The 24,965-nt window shown below is 40.9% G+C and overlaps 3 protein-coding genes across 9 annotated transcripts in view; all 3 read left to right on the top strand.

Annotated features, from left to right (window-relative positions):
- The window catches only part of LOC120805587 (meiosis inhibitor protein 1-like), a 59,461-nt gene extending 48,846 nt beyond the window's left edge, over positions 1-10,615 (top strand). For 5 of the 6 annotated variants that reach the window (XM_040155972.1, XM_040155979.1, XM_040155963.1 and 2 more), the window contains 4 exons: positions 2,256-2,362; positions 3,023-3,154; positions 9,017-9,144; positions 9,953-10,615. In XM_040155972.1, the coding sequence (XP_040011906.1) occupies positions 2,256-2,362; positions 3,023-3,154; positions 9,017-9,144; positions 9,953-10,007 (422 nt within the window). In that variant the 3' untranslated portion in view covers positions 10,008-10,615. Of the gene's footprint in view, positions 1-2,255; positions 2,363-3,022; positions 3,155-9,016; positions 9,145-9,952 lie in introns of those variants that run through there. The other variant, XM_040155998.1, reaches the window with a different exon arrangement.
- Positions 10,616-11,388: 773 nt separating this feature from the next.
- On the top strand, positions 11,389-19,765 carry LOC120805747 (coiled-coil domain-containing protein 134-like). 2 transcript variants are annotated; one of them, XM_040156292.1, is made up of 7 exons: positions 11,389-11,659; positions 15,257-15,387; positions 15,578-15,699; positions 16,302-16,386; positions 16,903-17,084; positions 18,359-18,430; positions 18,827-19,765. In XM_040156292.1, exons 2-7 carry the CDS (start codon positions 15,285-15,287, stop codon positions 18,950-18,952), a joined length of 690 nt encoding a protein of 229 aa, XP_040012226.1. In that variant the 5' UTR covers positions 11,389-11,659; positions 15,257-15,284; the 3' UTR covers positions 18,953-19,765. The 2 variants fall into 2 exon arrangements, with proteins under 2 accessions (XP_040012226.1, XP_040012218.1); XM_040156284.1 differs by having other exon boundaries at positions 11,390-11,659; positions 15,254-15,387.
- Positions 19,766-19,832: 67 nt separating this feature from the next.
- On the top strand, positions 19,833-24,626 carry LOC120787294. Its single transcript, XM_040122941.1, has 2 exons — positions 19,833-21,284; positions 21,832-24,626. Exons 1-2 carry the CDS (start codon positions 21,275-21,277, stop codon positions 23,835-23,837), a joined length of 2,016 nt encoding a protein of 671 aa, XP_039978875.1. The 5' UTR covers positions 19,833-21,274; the 3' UTR covers positions 23,838-24,626.
- The last annotated feature ends 339 nt before the right edge of the window (positions 24,627-24,965 follow it).

The raw sequence follows: 24,965 nt of genomic DNA, 5'->3' as shown, positions 1-24,965 counted from the left end.
GGTCACTGACTAATAGTATATCATTTGGTTATATTAAATATATTTTAAATAAGTAACATTACACATGCCAGCTGTAATGTTCATCAGTAATACTTCAATGGTAGGAAGTAAACAAAAAAATAACATCTACTGTATTTACAAAAGAGATATTTATATATTTGAGTTTGACCATCTAAAAATAATCTAGATAAAATATGCAAACTATGTGATAATTGGGTATCGTGCCTGTTGTAATTCTTTTTTATCCCATGCCTGTACTGCAGCATGCCAGCCCCTGGTTCCACACCAGAGGCATTTCCTCTCTATATAAAAGACTGTAGTGCTGAACTGAGCTTCAGCTCTATGGTTCAGTGCTCTGTAGTCTGCTGTTTGGCAGCTGGTATGAGTAACAGTTCCCATCTCCCCTCCTCTCTCCTCTCTTTTGCTCTCTTTCCTCCTTGATGCTCTGGTTTGGTGGCAGGAGGAAACACCACAGCTCCAGAACTCCTCTCCTCTCCTCTTTGCTTGTTTTCTCCCATCTTTGCTTTTCCTACACTCTGCCTTCCACTTTCTCGACTCTTCTCACCTCTCTATCTTTCTTTCTCCTTTGCCTTTCCTTTGGCCCTCTTCTCATCTGTCTTTTCTCTTACCTCTAGCCACTTCACCCCCCTTGCTCTCTCATCCCCTCCCGCTCATAAATATGACTCCTTTTTTCTCCCATCTCCTCCCCTCCGCTTCAGGATTAGGTTGTAACTCTCCACTGTCATCTATATATCCGCCTGGGCTACTTCAGTATTTTTGGACACTACATAGTGCTCACTGGTAGCGCTGCCACTGTGGGAGAGACATGTGTTATCAAAACCTCACTTAGTCGCTCTCTCCGGTGTTCCATTGTTCTCTCTTTTTTCTTTGGCTGCAACTCTGTCCATTGCTGAGCATGTGTCTGTGGGAGGGTGTATGTGTTGTGTGTTAATGTCTGTTTCCTGTGCATCTGTTGCTGTATTTGTGTTCATATATGACAAGTCAGAGCAAATAGGCACACGTCACATATCTGTGGCTCTCATGACTTGCAAGGATATGACATTATAGAGATGGAAGATCTTCTCTTGTTTTTTGTATGTATATTCATCTTTCCTCTCATGTTTCACTCTACTATGTCTCTTTCTCCTTAGAAGCATGAGCTGTTGCTGAGAGGCTCAGTCAACTGTTTAAGCTCCCTGCTGGGCTTCCTTCAGAGGAAGAGTCATATTACAGGTAGTAGACAGAGGCAGACAGTTTCGAGAATGAGTGAGTGTAGGTTATCTGTATATGTGTACACGAGAAAGAGACAAAAAAATATGCGATAATAAAATTATATTTTTTTTATAGTTTTTTTGTGTTTGTGTCTCATTACTCTCTCATATTATCTCAGTGTTCACCGCTGTATCATGCATGTTTGATTTTTACATACTCTATATCTTGATGTTGTTGCTTTTGACAAGTTTTCAGTCGTTAACCATTTTCAGTAATTGCACCAGGAGGAGTAGAGCAAAATTAAACCGCACTGATCTGAATTAGGCATCTGGACTTGTCCTTTTTCTCCCCATGGGTTTGCTTTCTGTTTGTGTGCCTGTGTGTTAATGTCTGTTTCCTGTGCATCTGTTGCTGTATTTGTGTTCATATATGACAAGTCAGAGCAAATAGGCACACGTCACATATCTGTGGCTCTCATGACTTGCAAGGATATGACATTATAGAGATGGAAGATCTTCTCTTGTTTTTGTATGTATATTCATCTTTCCTCTCATGTTTCACTCTACTATGTCTCTTTCTCCTTAGAAGCATGAGCTGTTGCTGAGAGGCTCAGTCAACTGTTTAAGCTCCCTGCTGGGCTTCCTTCAGAGGAAGAGTCATATTACAGGTAGTAGACAGAGGCAGACAGTTTCGAGAATGAGTGAGTGTAGGTTATCTGTATATGTGTACACGAGAAAGAGACAAAAAAATATGCGATAATAAAATTATATTTTTTTTATAGTTTTTTTGTGTTTGTGTCTCATTACTCTCTCATATTATCTCAGTGTTCACCGCTGTATCATGCATGTTTGATTTTTACATACTCTATATCTTGATGTTGTTGCTTTTGACAAGTTTTCAGTCGTTAACCATTTTCAGTAATTGCACCAGGAGGAGTAGAGCAAAATTAAACCGCACTGATCTGAATTAGGCATCTGGACTTGTCCTTTTTCTCCCCATGGGTTTGCTTTCTGTTTGTGTGCCTGTGTGTGTCTGTGTGTTAGCAAAATATGTGGTTTGTCAGCCATGGAGTCGATTCCTCCTCTACTTCCTGCTCAGCTCGGGAGAGAGCTGCCTTCTGCACCCTGCCATTCTCAGACTCATCACACTTGTGAGAGGTTTTATGAAGACACACACACACACACATACACACACGCCATTTAAATCAAGTATAATTTCTTGGGCATGGTTCTGAGCAGTAATAAATATTTGATATTAAAAGTATCAAAAGTTAATGAAAGTGAAGTGGTAGGAGTATTTAGATCACATGAGCAATGAGAGTGAATACAGTGCAATGTTACAATGCAACACATAGAACTTAAACATTATTACCAAATTTTGTGTTGTGAGCTGTGACTCTAAACTCTTTCTTTTAATTAATTATTCATTGAACACAGGGGAGGAACTACTGGTCAGCTGTAACCAATTGAGACACATGCTACACAACACTTAAGGGGTTTTGTCTAAAATTTGCGGGTTGATGTGGGTCATTACACCTTTTCCAGATTTTCACATTTTTACAAAATTGTAGCACATTTAATTGACTTTTACTTCAACCACAATAAATCAAATCACTTCAATAGAATAACATGTTTACTGTTGCCTGCTTTTCTCTGTGTATATTTATTTCTACCTCTTTGTTGTTGTTTTTTTTTGCAATTCACACATCCTCAGTTTTATTATCTTGTGTTTGCTAGTGATTGCATATGTGAATGATTGTGCATTTGTATGTGTAAATCTATCTGTATATGTGTGTTTGTGTCCTCTGCAGCTCCTGCAGCACAGCAGTACAGTAGTGCTGTGGGAGCCTGACTTGCTCCAGGTGATGGAGGCGGTGGAGAGGAGGGGAGTGAAGGAATTCAGCCAGGAAGCAGCACAGGCCCTAAGGCTCCTCCTAACCCAGGTAGACCTGTGCACAAACACACAGATAGAATAATGAGAACATTGTGTGGATTCTTACAGCCATAGGCCTTTGACATGATGGCACCTATGAATAGCTATATTCCTTGAATGAATGTATTAGAAAGGGAATCAAAGTTCAGTATCAGTCGGGTTCAGACAGTGTTTATATCGCTTTGAGATTTTTATTCATTCGCTGTGAAGAACAGCATGGGGAGCAAAATAAAGAGACAGCTGGGGAAATGTTGAGGGGAAAGGTTTGTTTATGCAAATAAAATACCAGCATTTTGCAAAGCAGATCTGCACCTCCAAAATACCAATTTACAACAGTAGCCTCAGTGTGGGACTTCATCGCACCTCAAATTGTGGTGCAAGGTAAAAGGTTGATTGAGAGCTTTAGTTTAATGTTGAAGTGATCAAAGACCAACACAAACTGTACGGTCAAAGGTCACCAGTAATGTGATGCAGGTTGTCTGGGTACTTGTAGTATGTTGTCTGAAGCTAATGCCTCCGTTAACACACACTGACTAACTTGCCTGTTAGTTAGTTGCCTGGGACAGATGTCACACAAGCAGCCATGTACTTTCCCCACTCTACACACTACTTCCACTCTTGTAATTGTATCATTAATGGTCAGGCACCTGAATCTACAGAAAGGAAAGACTTATCGCTATCTAGAAGCACTTGTCATTGGCATTAATTAGGTAACCTCAGCTGTTAGTCGTTAGTACTCAGCTCTAATGAGTCTTCATCTGTGTTGTTCAGATAAACTAGATACTGACTTTGAAAACTTCAGTAACACCCCTATTGAAACAGGCAAGCAGTGTAATTATGTCTGGACCAATCACTGCACCGCTTTGTATCCATAACTTTCAGTTGCATCTATCAATTACATGTCAGGCAGATGTGCCTCTGGTGTATTTAACTCTGGAATCATTGTTTATATACCCTTTGGAATAAACACCCATCAGAACCTCTACATGCATAATTCTGCAGATACATTTTACATGTACAAAGGACATCACCAACAAATGCCTGTTGAGCAGATTTAGGCATATACCCACTGATGATCAACATTCAAAAGAGAGCACTACAAATTTTTTAAGCACCTTAAATTGAGCCCCCTACACCCACTCATTCCAAAGCCCTCCAAACCCAAGAGCTGCACCCAGAAAAGAGTTCCCTATGTTATTTGGTGCTGAGACTAACTGCCCCCTCTCAACACACTCTGACCAGTCTCACAATAAAATTTTTTATGTTGCCTTGACCTCAGCACGTCTTAATGGCCATCCTTTTCTTAGTACAAAAGCATGCACCTTTAAAAAAAAAAAAAATCACAATGAAAAATAAATTGAGCCCTTTGTTTGTTTTTTACTTGGCAGTTTGAGGTTAGGAATACAACATGGGTAACAACCAAGACACACCGGGAACCCAATTGACTGGTTAGCATTTAGGCATTCAAGGGAAAAATGCAAAACTGCATTCATAGTGAAGTTAGTATCATTTACTACATTGCACAGATTATCCCCAGAAGAAATATATTGTACAAACTGGTTTAGAGAGAATGTATTTTCTGAGAAAAATCTGTTTGTGTCATGATGAACGATACTCACCAAGCACTTTATGCGGAATGCCACACTAATACTGGGTAGGGCCTCCCTTTGCTCTCAAAACAGCCTCAATTCTTTGTGGCATGGATTCCTCAAGATGTTGGAAATTCCTTTGAGATTCTGGTGACATGATTGCATCACATAATTTCTGCAGATTTGTCAGCTTGTACATTCATGCTACCAATCTCCTGTTCTACGACATCCCAAAGGTATTCCATTGGGTTAAAGGTGACTGGGGAAGCTGCTGAACTTCACTGAACTCACTGTCATGTTCATGAAACCAGTTTGAGACAACTTTTGATTTGTGACATGGTGCATTATCATGCTGGAAGTAGCCATTAGAAGTTGGGCAAATTGTGGCCATGAAGGGATGTACATGGTCAGCAACACTACACAGATAGGCTGTGATATTTAAACGATTATTGATTGGTATTAAGGGGCCCAGAGTTTGCCGAGAAAACATTCCCCACACCATTACACCACCACCAACAGCTTGGACCTTTCTGAATAAACTCTTTAGAAACACTCAAACCAATCTGTGTGGCACCAACAATTGATCACACTTTTTCTTCATTCTGATGTTTGATGTGAACATTAACTGAGGCTCCTGACCTGTATCTGCATGATTTTATACATTGCACTGCTGCCACATGATTGGCTGATCAGATCATTGGATGAATAAGCAGGTGTACAAATGTTCCTAATGAAGTACTTGGTGATTGTATGTCCTTGTTATCCTAGTTACCTTTCCAGCAAAGGCATAAACACATGTATCATTTGCTTTTGCAGCTTTAACCCATGGCTATTTCTGCCTCTTTATAAATTTTTAAAATGTATTTTTGTCTTGTCTTATATTTGTCTTCCTGTCACTAACTGTATGTGTATGTCTGTATGATCCAGTGGCCAGTGTTAAGGGTAAGCAGGGAGTGAAGCTGCTGCAGCTTGCACTGCATATTTAGTTAGCTTCTCAGATCAGAGCTGATCTTAGGGGAGAACTTCTTAGCCTAACCTTTCACTTGCTAGTCTTTTCTGTTTCTCCCCCTATTCTTTTGCTTCCTCTCTCCTTTTCTTTTTGCTCTCCAAATTGTTCTCACCTTACCAACTCCACTTCATTCACCTCTGCTTTCCCTTTTGCTCTTTTCAATTACTGAACAGTGTTGGAACCATTTCTTTATTCTGCCCTTACGCCTGTTCCTCAAAATACCATCATCAAGAGTCACTTAATGGGAACTGTTGCCAAAAATAACCAGCTTTAACTTTGAGTGCAACACTTTCTTGTGTGTATGAAGATCCCTGAATGCTTCTTCTCTCTCTGGAAACTTGTAAGGGTTCCAAATTTTTTGTTTCTACCAACCATATATAGTCAGTTGTAGTAGTCAGTTTTAATCTTATTTGTTGGTACAGCCTTTCTCTTGTCAGAGTGGTATGAGTGAGCACGGACACTGCGGGAGTTCAGCTGATCTTCACAACCCTGAAGTATTGATGTAGACATTATCCATTCTGTTTGAACCTGCTGTAACACCATCGATTCATATCCCTACCTGTGCGCTCTAACTTGAAACCCACACCAGTCCAGACCAGAAGATACAAGAAATCATTCGTCCCTGCAGCTTTCAGCTTAGTAGCTTACTCTGAGAAGGTAATGAGAATGATGATTTTGGCGGTCGTTAAGAAGATGATGATAAATTGGTGACAATATTGTAACAATAATTGCTTAATGCGGGTGCAGCTCACAACAGTATTTTATTATTATGATTGTAATTCTGCTATGTTGTTTTAAAAGTGTTGCACAATGATTTTTAATTTTGTGTATTTTCAGACCCTTTTTTTTTTTTTTTTATCCAAGGAGGGTAAACAATTCTGGAAGAGGACAGTTGATATTTGAACTCAACAAAACAAACTCAGTGAAACAAATACACCCCTCCCTTCAGTGCTCCTTCGGAAGTGCCACCCACCAAATTCATGGTTGTGCTTTGACAAGGCAATGACACAAGGATGGAATCCAGAGCGTGGATATTCTTTCTCACAGCTGAAGCAAAACAAGCACTATAATATATTACGTCATCAAACAAATGACATGCACAAAAACACAGCATCCAAAACACAATGGAGTAAAAACAAAACAAAAACTAGTGAGAGTTAGTTGTTTAGACTGTTTTTGTAAAACTATAGTGACAGTATAGAGGACTGTGGGTTTGTAGCTAAGTTAATAAGGAAGGTAAAAGTTACCTGGCATAGCATTTCGAATTGTGCGTAAATCCATTTTGCTAGCAAACTTCTGTGTTAAGGTATTTGTGGCTATAAAACCCTTCACATGTTGACGGACAAATACCATGATATAGAGCAAACAATAACACAGCAAACTGTGGCTACAGTTGCGGCTGCAAAGCTAACATGCAGAGAGGACGATGCGGTTTCCCAGAGCCAGCATACCAGCTCCAGATAATGATACTCCCTACTATATCTTGGCAAACTAGAGAGTAAGCTGAATGTCCATGGGCAAGTAATTTAATGTTACCAGTCACACAAATGTGACACGGGTACCTGCTTGCTAACTAACCAATGGGGATTAGCTATCACAAAAATTAGCAAACAGGACAAAACAATACTGACCTGAAACATAGCAAAACTTACCCACCTGTCAAACAGAAACAGAGCAGCCTCTGCATCTATCTGCATACCTTTCAGCTCTCAATTGGAAAGCCTCACTGATGTTAACGCAGCTCTTCAACCTTGCCTGATCATAGTACTTCTTTTTCATCTCTCCTTCTTCACAATGCGATTATGTTGTTGGATTATTAGCTGCTGTCACGCCACCGCCTGTGGACGTTCCTTTCGCGAACTCTCTGTAACGCCGCCGCCGGTCTCTCCTCTGTTGTTCCAATCAATCCCAATCGAAACTCCACACGGTCTGGTAGCTAAGGGTAAACCGCTCCTTCTCCTTCCCCTAGTAATCCTTAAATTACCACTATCCATTAGCATGTGCCAGATCTCATATCTCGTGCTCCCACTGCCCCCTTTCCCCCATCTCCTCTCGTCTCTACTTCTTTCCCTTGTCCTGTGCAGAAGTACAAACACGCCTGTCGCTATTTGGCTGGAGTAGTGTTATACAGCTCGGTCCGAGCCCCTTTGTTTGTTCCCCATTAACAGAATCAGGGCTTTGTGGGAACCCCAGATTTTTTTTTCAGCACACACACAGATCAGACAGCTAGCAGACCGTGAGGAGATATTCACTGAATTTCACTAAAAGTGTATTGGATTAGAATCGCTTACTATGCCTTTAATTTCTGCTATTTTGTGTAAAGCAGATTTAGTTCTCAGTTCTACACCAACTTCAACATGCGGCCATCATTCACAACTCAGATCTTCAGACTAGATGTGAAGATCAAAGTCAGTGGTGTAATTAAGGAACTGAATTCATTCACATACTTAGTTGACCTTTAGTTAGTCTTTGAACCTCTGGCTCATGGAGGCGAGCAGATCAATGTCAGCTCTGTGTTGGTACTTGGTGGTTTTCATGAACCATCTTGAACAGTAATCCTTGTATTCAAAGTCTGCTTCCCTGTTGCTACTACTCATAGCTGCCTGAGATGTACTGCGACCATTTACGTTTTGAAAAGTTTTCTCTTAATTTTGAATATTTTGAAGATTTTCATTTTCTTTATTCTGCTAATGACAAGTGTTAATGGTTCCTTATTGCTTAAAGTATACAGTTATGTCTACGGTATAGCTCTATTTGCTGCTCCACAGCCTTTGTACACATTTCATCTACTTCATATGCCAGCTGAAATAAATAGTTTAATTTTTGTGTCTTATTTATCAAATGTGTGTGTGTGTCCCTGCTTCCTCTTTTATACTGTAACTACATACAAGAATTTGCCTTTTTTTCAGCTCGCCTAAGTATTTTGTTTTTTAAGTGGCTCTCTGGTTAAAGAAAAATGTATTTTTTATAGTTTTCAGAAAATGTTATGAGTCAGTGAGGAAAAAAAGGCCTTAAGCCTCTCTTCTCTCTTTAGACATATTACTTCTGTTTTTATTTTTCCAATTTTTGGTTGTGTCTTCTCCTCCCCCTCTTTAGTGCCTATTAACCTTTATTCCCAATATTTGAATTAAGTCTTCTCTTCTTTATCTTCATTTTTTCATTGTCCTTTGTGTTGTGAACTCTTCCCCATCATGCTGCTCCTCTCTCCTGCTCTGTCTCCCCTCTCCCTTTTAACTCAACAAAATAAAATTATTGCTCTTCTTTTCTGAACCAGATCCAGAACAGTGTCCTGCAGACACCACCCACAGAGGAGCACAAGCAAAGAGCAAGGACTATGATGGAGGCCCTCGGCCCACATGCAACATCCAAGAGCTGCACCCCCTGTCAGCCCAGCAAGATCCTGTATCCCTCACCTAAAGTGAAACACACTCATAAACACCTCTTAACTATATAAAACACACACATGCTGACATCCTGCATATATTGTGCAAGCAAAGGCACCCTCATCTATACATGAACTACAGCTCACACCCTGCAAAAACCTCAAACATGCCTATGTAAACCTGAGAAGTGTTGTAAAAGCAGCAACAAATAGACATGCACACACACTCTGCACACCATGAACTATAACCATAATGTACTTCAATGTCAGCAGACCACAGCATTGATTTTCTCTGCTAATTTTTTGAATGTCTGTGTTGTGCTTTTCACTTAATCTCTTTGAAAGTGTGCTGTACATCAGAGTCATTACTGTATTTCAGCCAGAATCAGTACTTAAAGGCTCTCTACATCTGTCAACGCTTATTGACTCTCTTTCACACACACATTCTTCTTTTCATCCACCCACACACTCTCATTTACTCTGTGTATGTCAGCTCAGTTTGATATTAGCTTTGTTGCCTACTGTTACACAAAAATAATATTGGCATATCATACTTATAATGAACAAATATACCCAGAACAAGCAGACCATTATCAACTGTGCTGAAACTGTAGTTCGGTACAAAACATAGTCATTAAAAATATTTTATGGACTTACTGTATGTCCAGTAAACACAATGTATACATTCAAGTGAAACCTAATAATATTTTTTTTAAGATTGTTCGCTTTCAGATATAATTTTTTCTCTCTCTCTCTCTCTCTCTCACACACACAAACACACACCTACTCTCTCACCTTGCCTTATTGCTCCTTAACTATTGTCTGCAGGCGTGTTGGAGATGTGTCCATCTGTCTGTCTGACTTTACATTGAAAGCAGGCTGATGTTCCGCTTAACTGATTCATACAGTTTAGATATTATTACGCAATTAGACAGTTATTTTCATTGTTCATTTATTGTTACATGTCTTTTACTACTATATACCGATGGTGTTTTTTTTCTGTTCTTGTAAAGCATTGCATGCTCCTGCCTAAATTATAGTTTGATAGTGAAAGAATTTACTGCATGGAATAGTTCTTTGAAAGTAATTTAAGTTTACAAGCAGTATTAAAGAAAAGTTGCTTAACTATAATCTTTAGTCATTATAAGGCAATACAGCGCTATAAAAAATATCATATCTAAAACCTATTTGTGCCTTTGTTATAGGCCAACCTCAGTGCTTATGATACTTTTTCTCTGATTTGATACCATTGGGTACACTATACCAGGTGAAACCTACCATTGGTGTAGTCATTTATTCTTTGGAGAGCCAGGTCGTTTTCATGCATTCTGTTAAGCAGCCTTTCTAGAAAATCAAAAACCAGTGTAAAATTAAAATACTGCTATTTTTTGTGAATCCAATGGGTCCCAGGGGTTGTGATTAGTGAAAAGGACACATTTGACTCTATAGTAGCACAAACTGCTATGATTCAAGCAACACATGAAAATCAAAGAACACTCAAAGAAGTCATTTACTTGGTCATTGCAGTGGTTATCTTCATCCCACACCCCAATCCTCAGCTTTTTTCTTTACCATGCCCAGGGAGAAGGTTTTTCCCAGTGAAGGGTTTTTGTTGTATATCAAATGTATAGCTTTGTGAAGGTGTGGGGACAAGGCCTTGCTACTGAGGAGAGCAGCTGTTTGTGGTGTGCTTGGGGGATGTTAGCATTGGGCAAAAGTCTGCATGATATCGTTGATTAAGTTTTTCTGAAGAGGACCTTTAACTATAACGTCAACTTTCCAGGGAAAGAAAATAAATGTAGTTTTTTAGTACTAAAGTAAACAATTTATGTCTAAGGTGGTGATTTAGTCAGAGGTCAAGTGGACTTCTGATGTTCATTTCATTCAAAAAAATAAAATAAAAAAATAAAAATCATAAAAAATACACACACCTAAACGTTCATGCGACCAGAAGTTGACAAAATTATCATCAACCACAGCCAGCTTCTGTACTTTAGGGCCTGCAACAGAAACAGTAAAGCAAATCGTAATTCAATTTTTATTTGAACCTATAAATATCCCCTAACATTTACGTTTCGATTGACTACTTTCTGCTATTTCAATGAAAATATTTTTTGCAAACATGTGGCAGGCAAAATCTCAGCACTGAAGCATCGTTATCTCAGAGTAAGCACAAAGGGAAATAGAACACTGCCCCATGCTCTGGTGGTGTCTCTCTCTAAATCCTCCGTGCGGAAACCACATCCTCCTCCGTGTTTAGCGCCTGCTCGCTGTCATTCGTCCAAGGCGAGCCAACCGGTGCGATCGTGGCGCTGGCGGAGTGGAGCAGCGAGAGCCGCATGTAAATGAACACCTCCACCTCCCTGTTGTTGTCACCTGAGGATCTAGAGGGGCAGTGGGTGTCCTGTACCCCTAAACGGCGAGCCGACCTTTAACGTGTTGTGTGGAGATAAAAAGCTTAAACTGCACTACTTTGGAGCAAACGCTGTCAGCTAATCGCTGCTGTGCGTCGCTGCCGTTTCTCCCTACAACACGGTGAGTGATCGGCGAGTTTTGTGGCCATAATGTCCAGCGCTTTATCGGTCGGACGTGCCGTGCTGGCCGCTGGCTGATGGATTTGGCGGGGCGGACAGCTGCGCTGCCAGGCGGAATCGATTTGTTGGGGAGCGACTTCAAATACTTGGTTAATTCCCAAAAGCGCAGACCTGGAGGAAATCTTATATAAATAATTGTGAGATATAGTGGAATTGGGGTATAGATACGATCTTACATCACAGCTTAATAATAAACGCGTAATTATGGGCTTAAAATTTTAAAAAAAAATTAACTCTTAATTGTCAAATAGACAGTCGCGCGGCAGAAGGAGACATGGGTCAGGGAGGGTACATGTAATCAATTAAGCAATGTGTAATTGATGGTCCACATGACAGTCTTTACCCAGACTCAGCTATCATCATCACCATTACGCGTGTCCGTAGCTCTGCCTGTGCATGAATGATGATAGAGGGACAGCTTCACAGATGCAAGCAGGGAGTGAGAGAGAGATATGATGTGTCAGTCCTTGAACCTCAAACCGCCCACAGCAGGCAGGCAGCCTGAAGGGAATCTGGATCCATTCCTGCTGCACGTCCAGCTGTCTGATGGGCATCTTTTGTTTTCCATCTTCTTTGGAGTTGGATTTGCCTCAAGGGTCAGTTTTTCTCTTGACATTAAAGTCACAAAGTCGGTTGGTTAGTAGTTCAGACTGTCTCCCACTCTTGATAGAAGATTATTTTCAGATTTTAAAAAAATAAAAAATTGTTTTATTTTATTTTTTTTTTATTTATTTAGCTTGTCCTTCGGAACCAGAGAAATAGAAGATTGGCACTGCACTGCATCATAGAATATGGCATACGTGTTTTCACACACGGAATTCAAACACGGTGGGGTTATCCTTACAGGTCTGTAGTACGATTAGAAATCTGAGCTTATATATCTGACGAAAATGGAACCTGGATCTCTCATAAAAGAAATTGAATTTCAGCCTCTCTGCCACAGGAGATTGTTTTTGGCTCAGAAGAAAATCTCCACCGGCCAAGAGATTTACGTTGGTTTACACATCTTCACAAGAACCACTCCTGCCTTCAGACCTCCCTGTGGCAAACACAACTCGCCCAATTTGAGTGCCCCTGTGATGGACTAGATCTGAACCAGGCCCTCCCACCTTGGATACTGAACATCAGTGGGTCAACTGAGGGAAATCCATCCAATCCAGGATTCAGTAGGGGATAAATTTGACAGCGCACTTCTCAAAGAGCATCTGTCTTGTATTAATGTGCGCTGGGCTGATGTGCATATAGTATGTGGTGTGTTATACACCTCAAGTAAGAAAGGTGGGGGATGTAGGGATGAACTCCTTCCTGCTGTTATGACCACAAGTAAAAATCATTCAGATGGATGTTATGTTAGTGGTTTATCTGTCTAAGGTCTTATTTCTTCCAAAACAGCCGAGCATAAGGTTCGAGGGCTACTATTGTAAGATTGTAGTATTTCACAGTCACTTTCATTTCATCAGAGTTTAGCACGTGTAATCTGATCCCAAAACGTGAGTGCTTTACTGGTAATTTCCCTATGACTTCGACTTTCTAAAAATCATCATCCTGTGTAATCAGGGTTGCCTGCTTACAGTTAATGGATGCATTTAGACTCTCGTTTCTGTGCTGCGCATGCCACATTAGAGATGATCGATCCCCCCTTAATGTCCTTCCTACGCTGCTGCTTAAAGTCTCAGCACTTTGCCCTACCACGCGGAAATGTTAGCAGTTGCTGGATATATGTGTTGACTGCATTAAATTGTGCCAGCGACGGTAACCTTTTTGCTCATAAATAACTGGCAGAGCTACGTGGCTGTCTGCTTGGAAGCACACAGAAACGTCAAATAACCCGATGAGCTGCTGCCATGAGAGAGACAAGGCCCCCTGTCCTTGGCTGTTATCTAGAAATACTGAGGCTTTTGACCAACACTTAAGGATATTTAGTGCAGCATTTCACAGAAAGCTGAGAAGCTACCCAAAAGATGTTCCCAGAATGCACAAATTGGCCTTAATTGAACATTGTCTTCACTCAGCTGTCTTCAGGAACACTTGTTTCTGCTCACTCTGTTAACAACAAAGAAATGACCACATAGACGAGAAATTTAAGCCAAAGTAGCTGCAACAAAAGGGCGTTAGAGTTCTTTTTCAGTATGATCTTTCGTGTCATATTGGCAGGTTCAAATTAATGTCTTGAGGTCGACTGTGAGATAGGAGCCTTTGGACAGTTGTTATGCTTCTTTCCGGATGCGAAGCTGAATCTGTTGTAAAACAGGACAAGGGTTTTTTTGTGAAATGATCACCGTTGGTCCATGTTATCAGCACTCTGAAGAGGGAAAATCTATGTCTAGGAGCATATGCTATTCCCCTTTGATTTGAGTGAGATCCTTAAGGGGACAAATTACCATTCACACCCCGAGACGTTTGCTCACTTCCTAGTCCTTCAGTTTCAGGAATTGGCAGCCAGGCTTGTGAAGATTAATTCTGTCAGTGCAAAATCAAGTCCCTGGTGCTCATTATCTTCTTGCACGGCCTTGTACTCCTCTGTCTTGCACTTGCTCTCCTATCTGTGCGTCTTTCAGGTTTTATTGCTGTGTCTTAGCAAAGGTAGATGAAATATTCACCAGGAAAGCTGTTGTTTCCTGCAGAGTCTTGCCTTCCAACTCCTCAAAACCCCCCACCCACCCCCCGCGAAGCCTCAGCGGCCCTCTGCTCGTCTCTTGACTCCCGTCCGCATAATCTGACTCTCCCTGTATGCCCCACACCCCAATTCAAGCCCCATACCCCTCCGCATCACTCTGATTGTATCATTGATGGAGCCCTTGCTTAATTATGCATGAATTATGTGAATTATGTCTTGTAGCTTTTCATCAACATTGTCGTCTGCCTCCCTGGAGTTACTTCTGTTTTGTGCTAATGTTTTCTTAAAAATTTGTCTTTCATCAAATTTTCATTTGATGAGGTGCTATTTTTAGCTGTTGTATTTATCTTCTCGCTTTCAACCCTCCCTTTCAAATGTACAAAAAGCCTTTGAGGATAAGGAAGTTGCAACTGAATGGAAATGTTGAAAAAGGCCGCTGCTTTTGATAGAGAGACCAAGGGAACAGGGGAGAGCAGAAGAAAGAGCAAAGAGCGACTGTGGTACAGAAATTGTAAAAGTTCCTCTGGGGATTTTGCAAGATATGTGTTTTTAAACGGAACATAAGGAGCCCCTCTTCTAATGCTGCCTACCCCCTGGTGTTCCATATTGACCACTTACCCGTAGCTCTATTGCAGATATTCCACAAGTATCACAGAAGAGAGAGCCTATATAGCAGCTTTGGAAGAAAAAAAATGGCTTCATGAATAAGAAAACTATTTCAGTGAAATAGCCTAGTTTTTAGATGAAATTGAAATCTCTATGAAAAGAAAAATGTGTTTAGACAAAGTCAGGGAATTTTGTTTTGAGGAGATACACAGTCTCTCTTATGTAGCCTTAAATGATCTGAAATCACGAAAGTCTGTGCCAGTATTTGATGTTTAACAATTACATCTCATGGCTTGTCATCTCTGTGTTCAGAAGAGTGCCTCTCTGCCACCCCCTGCTGACCATGCAGAGTGTGTGCGCGGTGCTCGTGGCACTTGCCGCTACCGCCCTCAGCTCGGCAGACCCCGACATGCACAGACCGAGACATGACTCCAACCTGGAGATCTGTATCCTTCTACTGTCTGTGGGGAGCTGCTGCCAAATGCACAGGCATGCCTGTGGATGCGAACGTGTCTGCCTGTGTGGTTATGTGCATGCAAGTTGCTGAGTGTGAACTAATGCAAGTTCATGAATATGTTTATGTGCATTTCAATGCCCACGTGGAGACTGTATGCCCTCCTGACCTCCTCTTGTCAGACAAGCGGCTTTTTGAGACCAAGAGGAAAGATCAGCTGAATGCGCTCAAGAATCTGGTGGAGCTGAATGACATCAACCAGCAGTACAAGATCATAGACATCATGCTCAAAGGACTCTTCAAGGTAGGGTGTGTATGTAGACTCTGACATTATATGCTCACACAGTCTGTGGGCAGCAGTAAAATCAACCTTCTTGTGCTCTCAGCAGATAGAAGGATAAGAAGGTTTCCAGACCAAAAGAGAATCAAAGGCTTCAAGTCCAATGATTACATTCATCAGCATGTTTCCTTGGATTCATTTGAATCTTAAATCAGACTCAGCTGATCGGAGTGCCATTCATTCTCACTAGTCTGGGGGCTTTACTTTACAGTGTGCCTCTGTTTCCTGGAGGACAGTTATCTATGCATTTACATGCCTCTCGAGGACAGCTAGCATGGTCAACCCTCAGTGGCTGAAATTATTTGTCAGCATTTCGGTACCACTTTGTGTGTGTGAGATAGTGTGCTTAAGAGTGTTTCTGCTCATATCTACCTCCACAGACTCTGACTCTAATCTCAGTCTATGTCTGTGTGTGCTAAGATTGTCTGTATTTTTACCAGAATAAGACATAAATTGCAAAATCTCTTGTCTCAGAATATGCCTTTTGTGTTTGTTGATGCAGTGACAGCACAGCACATAGTGTAGAGTAAATAAACCTGACTATTAAAGTCTCTCTCATTCTTAAGGTGTTAGAGGACTCAAGACAAATCCTGGTTGCGGCCAACATGCAGCCTGACGACCCCTTCCCCATGGATGATAAGATCAAAGAAGGTCTAATTCACTTGTACACCTCAGCTGTTTCATCATTTCATTTTTTTAAATGTCTCTCTCTCTCTTGATCTACTTATTTAAGTCACTTTATTAGCAGCATTTCTAGTGTGTCTTTCACACTCTGATTCTGTCTCCACCACCTCTGACTGGTGTGTCTTGTGTTCCTTTACCCATCTCTAAAGGCTCCACCTCTATCAGTCTCTCTCATCCTTCTCCTCGTCTGGTGCCAGCGAGTGCCAATAATATCAACTTTCTCTTTAATGTCTGTCTGAATGTCACGAATGTTAGTGTCCCTTCTTTTCAGGCTTATTCAACCTACTACCGTCACCACCTATTTGAGTGTTCCCGAACTAAATCAACCACTGCTTGAGTTGCACTCTTTTTTGTTTTCTTTTGTTCTATTTAGCATCATATTCTGTATATATCTACAAAATCATCAAAATTACTCTCCTCTGTCTCATTTCTTCTAATTAACCTACCTCTTTCTTTCTGTTTTCTCTTTATAAACTTCTGCAGCTTATTCCCATGTGGTGGAGAATACAGCATTTTTTGGCGATGTGGCATTGCGTTTTCCCCGTATTGTCCACCACTACTACGATCGGAATGCTGACTGGGGTGATCTGCTGCGCTGGGGGCTGAATTTCTGTAACCAGACAGGGGTTTTCACAGGAGGAGCCCATCAACATGTCCTCACACTTGTAAGACCAGACTATGACTTATACTTTCAAATTGTAATTGTGATTGTAAAAAAACGTCCCCTTCCGACAACAGTATTGTCACAATCCACTGATGTCTTCTGCAGTAAGGGGTTATAAAAAATGATTCTAGCTTTGAATGCCAACTATAAAAGCTCTGCTTTTGACTGGCTGAATTTAGAAAATATTTTTGAGATCTCCATTCAGCAGAGCTAAACAGAAAGAAAGAGTGTTGTTGCCTAAATAAAGAGGTTGAAAATACGGACTCAGAGCAAATTTAAGAGGTTTGGTTTCAGGCTAATAGTAAAAGCCTTGAAAATATAAAAATTAGTAATTCTTTCAACTTGTGCCTGTGTGTAAGATTTACATGGGTTTTAATACTGATGACTGATTCTGTTTATCTTCTTTTTTGCAATTTTCTGTACATTTTAAACCTGAGCAAAATGATAGACATGAGGCATCGGATTTTTTCTGAAGGAAATGAATCGAACTGAATCATTCTTGGATTAAATAGTTATAGCTCTATTGTCAGGTCTAGATGCAGAATTTAGTATAAGTGCATGTTCAAATGAATACTTTTCTCTGCACGGGGTATATTGGGAATGTGGAAAACACTGCAATAAAACAATGCAGTAGAGTATAGTGCACAGTGAAAGGTGAGGTAGATGTGAAAGGGGCATAGAAATGACCAACGTAGTTCAGGTTTTATAGTAGATATGGAGATTTTAGTGCAATCTTGTCATGTCAGTGTACAATATATCCTCAGTTTTAGTGCAAAAATGTGTCATTTATCTGTGATGTATTGTTGCTTTAGAAATTTAAAAGAGCAAAGAAAATAAAACAGTACTCCCTTTTTAATGTGTAGGTTAATGAGCTAAACTCTCGTAGGATTCATCTGTGACCTTAGCAATGTGCCAAGAGGATTATATAGTGGATTAATTCTGAGACTGGATGCAGTAGCAGTTAGCACCCTGAAAGTGTGCCTTCAGCCCTCACTTGTGCCTCAATTACCCCACTCTGGGATCCTCTGATCCTTCTCCTCTCGATTTCACGTAGCTCATAGTCTCTAAAGCATAAATGAGAAAATAAGCTATAATACTTAAAATACTTAAAATGTAGATTTTGTCTGCATCTACTTGCCAAATTGCACACTCATGCTTGTTAGGCTGTAGAACAAGTGATGAGACAGTGTCTCGTTTTCGTTCCTTATCTAAATGATAGCATTGCACCCTCTTCTTCTTTTGCCCTGTCATCTTTCTGTACCACTTTTCTCTCAGATGTCACAGGAGCTGGGAATAACAGAGAAATCCCAAGACTTTATAAACCCGTACCGCACAGAGAGAGACGATGTGAGTAAGATGCATACACATTGCTCCCCACTTTGCCTTATTCTGCATTCTCATCAGGCGTATGGAGTAACTCTTATCAGCCACTCTAAATGACTCCCCATCAGCCATTAACATTCCACCAACCCCCTAGTTACCACTAATACTCACCCAGTGACAGCCTCTTAATGCCTTTGGGACCCCTGAGTCAAACCTTTGCAACTTGTAACAAAAACATATAGGGTGTGAGAGGGATATTCACACACACACACACACACACACACACACACACACACACACACACACACGCTTTATCGGGCTTTTTTTCGGAAATAGTCCCAAATCTAAGAAAACATTATCACTCACATACAGTAACTTTGATAAAAATCTGTATCTCTTGCCCTTTCTAATCTGCTTCAGGTGCTTCACACTGCAGAGGCTTTCCAGAAGATCCTGAGGGAGGAGGAGAAGAGGAGGAGGAAGGAAGAGAAGAGGAAAGAAATCAGGAAAGGCCCTCGCATCTCCCGCTCTCGCACCGAGCTATAGCGTGCCTCAGTGCTTGTGCAGAGCAGGGAGGAGAAGAAGAAGAGGAAGAAGCAAACACACAGTCCACAAGGGACTTGACTTGTAGACTCAGATGACAGTTAGGGAAATAAAAGCTGCCGTCACTTGTACAAAAGCCAGGTGGTCTGCTGAAAAGAAGAGAGGCACCCTCAATGTGACACAAAGTAAAATAGAGGTGGAGGTTAGTCAGACACAGGCCTGGATTGCTGTACTCTTACAGTAATTTATAATTGGAAAATCTAATGTTGTATAAGGGGTAAAAGATGTTTCTGGAATAGGAGTTGATAAGGGAAACTCATTTTTGATAACTTGAGGATTACATAACTGTACTTTGGAATATTAGTAATTTTAGTATAATATATTTGCTTCAGAACTTTGCAAAACCCTATTGTATTGCGTCTGGTCTAGATTTAATGTGTCAAAAGCTCAAATGCTTCAAATACATGTGGTTGCCAAATATAAATTTGACCTCACCTCATTAAAATGCAACCGGTTTTTGGTTAGCTTAAGCTGGATTCAATGATGGAATAGGGTTTTTTCTCCTTTTTTTCATTTTTTCATTCATTTCATCTTCTTTATTTTTTTTTTCCCTTCAACTGAGATTTGTGAGAGAGATTTCTAGAGGGATGTTTGTGAATAAGCAGATTTATGTTCTTACTGCTGGTCAAAGTTGTAAGGACACCTCTCATGTACTCCAAGTCAAATGTTTTACACCCCCCTATTTTTCCAGTTTTTATTGAAATTTAAGCAGTTCAAGTCCAGTGGATTGCCTTAAATGGTACAAAGGCCAGCAGTAAAATTCTCTTAATAAAAAAAAAAAAAAAAAAAAAAAGTTTAGATCATCAAAAACTGAAAAATCATGTAAATTTCATAGAAAACAGGCGTTTTTCAGGGATTAAGAAATCAGTTAATTTACATCTTTTTTGCAGCAATGGAAGTAAATTAAAGCATAGAAATGTTGATATAAACAGTTGCTACAGGTGCCCACATTTTTTTTGGATTACTGACCAACCGTCCAGTACAAAGGCAGCGTTGGAACAAACTTTGTTACTACACCCTCTGATGCATTATTGGGACAATACTGTATTGCAGGAAGTAGTACTGTATATTGTTATCAGAATGGTGAGAGAAGACAAGTAACAAAGGAAGACAGACTGGTTGGTCAGGGGTTCATCCTACAGCAAGAAAATGACCCAGAATATTAGAAGAAAGGAAATCGACGGTGGCTTCACATGATAGAAGACCAGAATAATCACCAGACTTAAACATCATGGAGGGATGAACTGGACGGAAGGTGAAAGCAAAGTGACCTACAAGTGGAACACATTTATAGGAACTTCTGCAAAGGTGTTGGGACGAACTTTCCAAACAATGTTTCATTTCCATTGTAGAAAGAACACCACATGTGTGTTCAGCTGCTGGATGAGTCAAAAATTTAGATTAAATCTAGCAATTAACATTCCATGATTCTTTTCCCCCCCAATCTTTATTTTTTATTTGTTCTGTGATTTAATTTCAGAGAACACTGAGACAAACTATGTAAATTTAGTTACAACTGGAAAAATGGAGGTGTTCTAAAACTTTTGACCGGTAGTGTATTTTGTTTGCCTGACGGACAGTATTCTGGTTCAGTTTTAAAGTCATTTTGAATACTTATTGTATAACCATCTGAGGGCAATCTTTTTGATACCACTAGTCGTTCTTTTTAGACCAATCTCTGTAGTTGTTTCACTTTGATTTTACCTAGTTAAAAAGTATTACTTTTTCCTTTTGGAAACATCTGTAAACCAGTAATACGGTATTTGACTATTCATCTTGAAGCCCTGCACCTGTTTGTTTGTAAAACATTTTTGTTTTTTTAGCCATTTTCTTTTTATCTTTGCTGGAAAATGGCATTTTAATGGTTAAGATCTATGGAATTGAAATCGATTTCATTTAAAAAAAAGTATATGACTGTTATAAAACTATATGTATATTCAGAGAAAGGATATCATTGCTGCAGAATGAACAAGCCATTTTGTTATCAGATTTAATGAATTAAAGTGACTCTGATATGTACTAAACGTGTATTTCGTAGTCCCACTGCGTGAATGTTTGGGTGTAGGTCACAGCTAGTTGAACAGATCGGCCACCGGAGGGCAGGCAGCCACCAAAGAGACCTTGTACCTCAAGTCCAATGTTTTTGTTTAGGGTGAACAGAGTTTGAGCTTAACTCAACATGTAGCTTCAGCCACATCCAAATGATAACGGTAGCTTGGATGATGGGGAGGAAACGACCTAAAACTACAGGAGCTGTCTAATAACATGGAGTCGGGTAAGATAATGTCTTCACGTCGTGATAGTTACTATTTTCGTCATAAGTTAGCAACTTGCTAAGGCGAGCTTGCGAATTAGGAATTAGCTGTTGAAAGTCAATGTAAGTTAAACTGTTTTGCCAACAATAGCTAATAAATGGTAGGCTTACGGCATGGTATGTGGGACTAAAACATGATCCCTGCATTTGATGTCTGATCTTTCAGGGTTGGTTAATATTTGGCCGTATTTGAGTTATAAATAACATCTAGCCTAAACACCTAGTGCTTGACGCTTGCCACCTCCTCTTTTCACTTGCATGTAGCCGACCTATTCAGTTGGGATGTTTTGTTTCTGTGCAGAACGTTCCTGACAAACACTGACTTTACTAGGCTTGTTACAAATCACTCACACGTTTATTGCATTCATTAGCAACAGTCAACGAAGATAAGTCTTTAATGGTGTCTTTTAATAATGAGTTCATGGTTTATATACATATATATAATTGCAGTTAATCTATGACAATTAAATCTCAAAAGGGTCAATAAATTACATTTTCTGTTGTGCAGTTTTTCCATCAGGGGATGAGGAAGAGAAAAGGGATCCAGTTGTTATGGAGGGTGAGAGGGAAGGTGACAACTCTGAAACCAGATGGAGTGAAGAACTCAGGCTGGTCCTCATTGGAAAAACTGGATGTGGCAAGAGTGCATCTGGAAACACCATCTTGGGCCGGAGGCGGTTCCTGTCACAGATCAGTGCCCGCTCTGTCACGCAGACTTGTGAGCTTGGGAGCGCCGTGCTCGCTGAGGAGGAGGTCGTTGAGAAGGATGGCCAGGCTGTCACACAGAGGAGGATGAAGAGAGTCACTGTGGTTGACATGCCAGGTTTTGGGGACACTCACCTCAGTTTGGAGCAGATTCACACAGAGATAGCCAAATGTGTGTCTCTCACTGCCCCTGGTCCACATGCTTTCCTCCTGGTGGTGCCAATAGGACGATATACAGACCATGAGAACCAGGCTGTCTGTGAGATGACAAAGATATTTGGGGAGGATGCAGTCTGTCACCACACAGTGGTTCTTTTTACCAGAGGTGATGACCTGGAGGGCATAGGGATTGAAGAGTACCTGAGGGAGACTGCACCTGCTGGGCTTAAGGCTTTGATTGACAGGTGTGGGGGGAGGTACCATGTTCTCAACAACAGAGATGCTAGTAACTCGGTGCAAGTTAAAGAACTCTTGATAAAGGTGGACAAGATGGTGAAGCAGCCTAACAGAGGATTTTATACCAATACGACTTTTTTAGAGGCCGACGCTGCTATCATGGAGGAGCAGAAAAAGATGTTGAGGGAGCGAGGGGAAGCAGTGGGGGAAGAAGAAGGAGGAAGCAATGGCAGCATGGAAGAACAGGCTAAATGTGCAAAAAAGAGAGAGTTTAACCTAGAGTCTCACAGAACAGGAAGCAGTGAAAGAGGATCACAAGGGCTCAGCAAGAGGGAGTTGGAGAGAGGAAATGAAGAGTGTTTTGGGGTTGAGAGATGGACAGAGGAGAGCAGAGGGAATGTTTTCAGCCACCTTAAGGACAGAGTGGAACAATGTAGGGAGCAGTTCAGAGGCAGGCATAAGGGCTGCAGGATGGCCGGTAGCAGGCGAAGGTCTCTCTGTTCATCCTTGATTCGCATGAGAAAAGAGGCTGCCCTCTCTCCTAAAGTGCTGGAGAGAGTTAAGATCCTGGTAGCTGCTGGAACCACAGGCCTGGCAGTTGGGGCAATGTTTGGGGCAGCTGCCCCTTTAGCAGCTGCAGCTGGGGCTTCACTTGTGGGAAACTCGGTTGGTTTTGCTGCAGGTAATCTAGCTGGGATGTCTGTAGCGGGAGGCACAGGAGTTGGGAAAGCTGTGGGGGCCATAGTGGCAGCAGCTTCAGGGAAAACTGCTGTGACTCTGGGAGCAGCAACAGGTGGAGTTATGGGTGGTTATTTGGGAGCCATTGTTGGTTCTGTGGCTGCCAGTCCTGGGGAGGGTGCTCTAGACTCCCTTGGGCAGGTTAGCGTCATAGGGGCCTCTGCTGTGGGGTTGGCAGCGGGAGTGGGGGCTGCTTTAGGCACAGCTCTGGAGGGAGCAGCTCTCAGCACAGCAGCCCTCAGTGGAGCTGAAACTGCAGCAGTAGGGGCAGCAGGTGTATCCAACACTTCTATAGCTCAGTGTGGTTTAGCTTCAGCAGCAGGTCAGCATGCAGTGGCCACTGTAGCTGTAGGTACTGGGACACCTCAGTGTGCTACAGCAGGGGCAGCCTTAGCTCAGGAGATGGCAGCTAGGTCTGCTGGTGCTGTATGTGGGTGTACAGGGCCAAGTGTGGCATCAGTGGCCAGCAGGGTTGTTTCAGACCCCTGGGGCACCGTGGCAGTAACGACACGCATTCTGTCTTCAGTGGCTGAGATAGGCAAAGCTGCAGCAGGCATTGCCCTGGCTGGTGGTCTGGTAGTGAAGGTGGTAAAGGAAAAAGTCAAATGTGGCACAGGAACAAGAGAAACAAGTTATTCAGAGAAGCAGTCATATGAGATCCACTGGAACAAATAAGTACAGGCTAGGACTGGAGTTGTAATCCTGTGAATGAGATCATATTTACACACCCCAAATGAAATCCTACACTCCAAAGAAGCTTCCCTCAGTGAGAGATGTTGCTATTACCATGTGAATATAAAACCACCTCAAATTTGCAGAGCTAGTAGTCGGAGCAATGTAATATAAAACAATATAAATGATCATAAATCACACATTATTATAGATAAAAGAAAGTAAAATTTTCTGAAGTTGGTTGAAACTGTTTGAGGCTTGTGACTGAGTTCAGTGACATTTGCATAGCTGTGTGGCATGACTAATAAAGGATATTAGGTACACAGTCTTGTGATTCCTTTGCTTTATTTCTTTTTTCTAAAAACATTTTTATCTAAATTGATTGTTATAAGGTTGTGACTTATCTCCCAGCTGGTTGGTTTGGAACCAGATCCTAAAGTCTTCATACACATTTTTATAAAATAAAGAAAAGGGAAAAAAAGACATTTCCTTAAGGAAGCAGGGCTGCTGAAAATGTGTCACACTTCAGCCATGTAAGCTCATTTGACTGGATGACATAAATTTCATAAAGGTTTATCATTTGTCTTCTGGCCTATCTAAAGAATCACAGAAAATAATACATTCTCTTAAGCACCTTATTACGGGATTTGTTGGGTGAGATTGATGTGTTAATGTAAATAATCTTACTTAGTACAGTGAAGGGTATGGAAAATAAACAAAGGGACTTAAGTATTAAAAAGCATTTTAAATCCTAAAGGGTGACAGTTGGTTGCTGTATTTCAATGTCTCACATCCTGTGTATTACAGGATGTGAGTCATTGTAAACCAAAAAGGAGTTTTGCAGTTATATATTAAGACTGGTTTTGACCAACCAGTCCAAGCTGTTTTCAACTGCTGTAATGTTGATACAGCAGTTGAAAACAGCTGTATCAACAGCTGTATCAATGTATCAACAGCTCACTAGTGTGTTAACTTTTGTTGCAGTGAAATGAACAATAAAGACAGTATTCTTCGATGACTGAGTTTTTTGACTTCATCTCTTGTCTGCTGTTGTTGAGGTTTCGTTTTTTTCTGTCAGTACATCGACTTCCTCAACCAAGTACCATAACTTTTGCACATTTAGGTGCTTGT

This window comes from Xiphias gladius, chromosome 3 (assembly GCF_016859285.1).
Source record: "Xiphias gladius isolate SHS-SW01 ecotype Sanya breed wild chromosome 3, ASM1685928v1, whole genome shotgun sequence".
NCBI classification, from domain to species: domain Eukaryota; kingdom Metazoa; phylum Chordata; class Actinopteri; order Istiophoriformes; family Xiphiidae; genus Xiphias; species Xiphias gladius.
Note: the sequence above shows the minus strand (reverse complement) of the source record. Positions and strands in the feature narration are given on the sequence as shown.

Excerpts from the sequence above, each read along its gene's own strand:
- LOC120805747 (XM_040156292.1), top strand. The coding sequence starts at position 15,285 with ATGCAGAGTGTGTGCGCGGTGCTCGTGGCACTTGCCGCTACCGCCCTC. Across the intron at positions 15,388-15,577 it reads TGACTCCAACCTGGAGATCT|ACAAGCGGCTTTTTGAGACC; the intron begins GTATCCTTCTAC and ends TCCTCTTGTCAG. Across the intron at positions 15,700-16,301 it reads TGCTCAAAGGACTCTTCAAG|GTGTTAGAGGACTCAAGACA; the intron begins GTAGGGTGTGTA and ends CTCATTCTTAAG.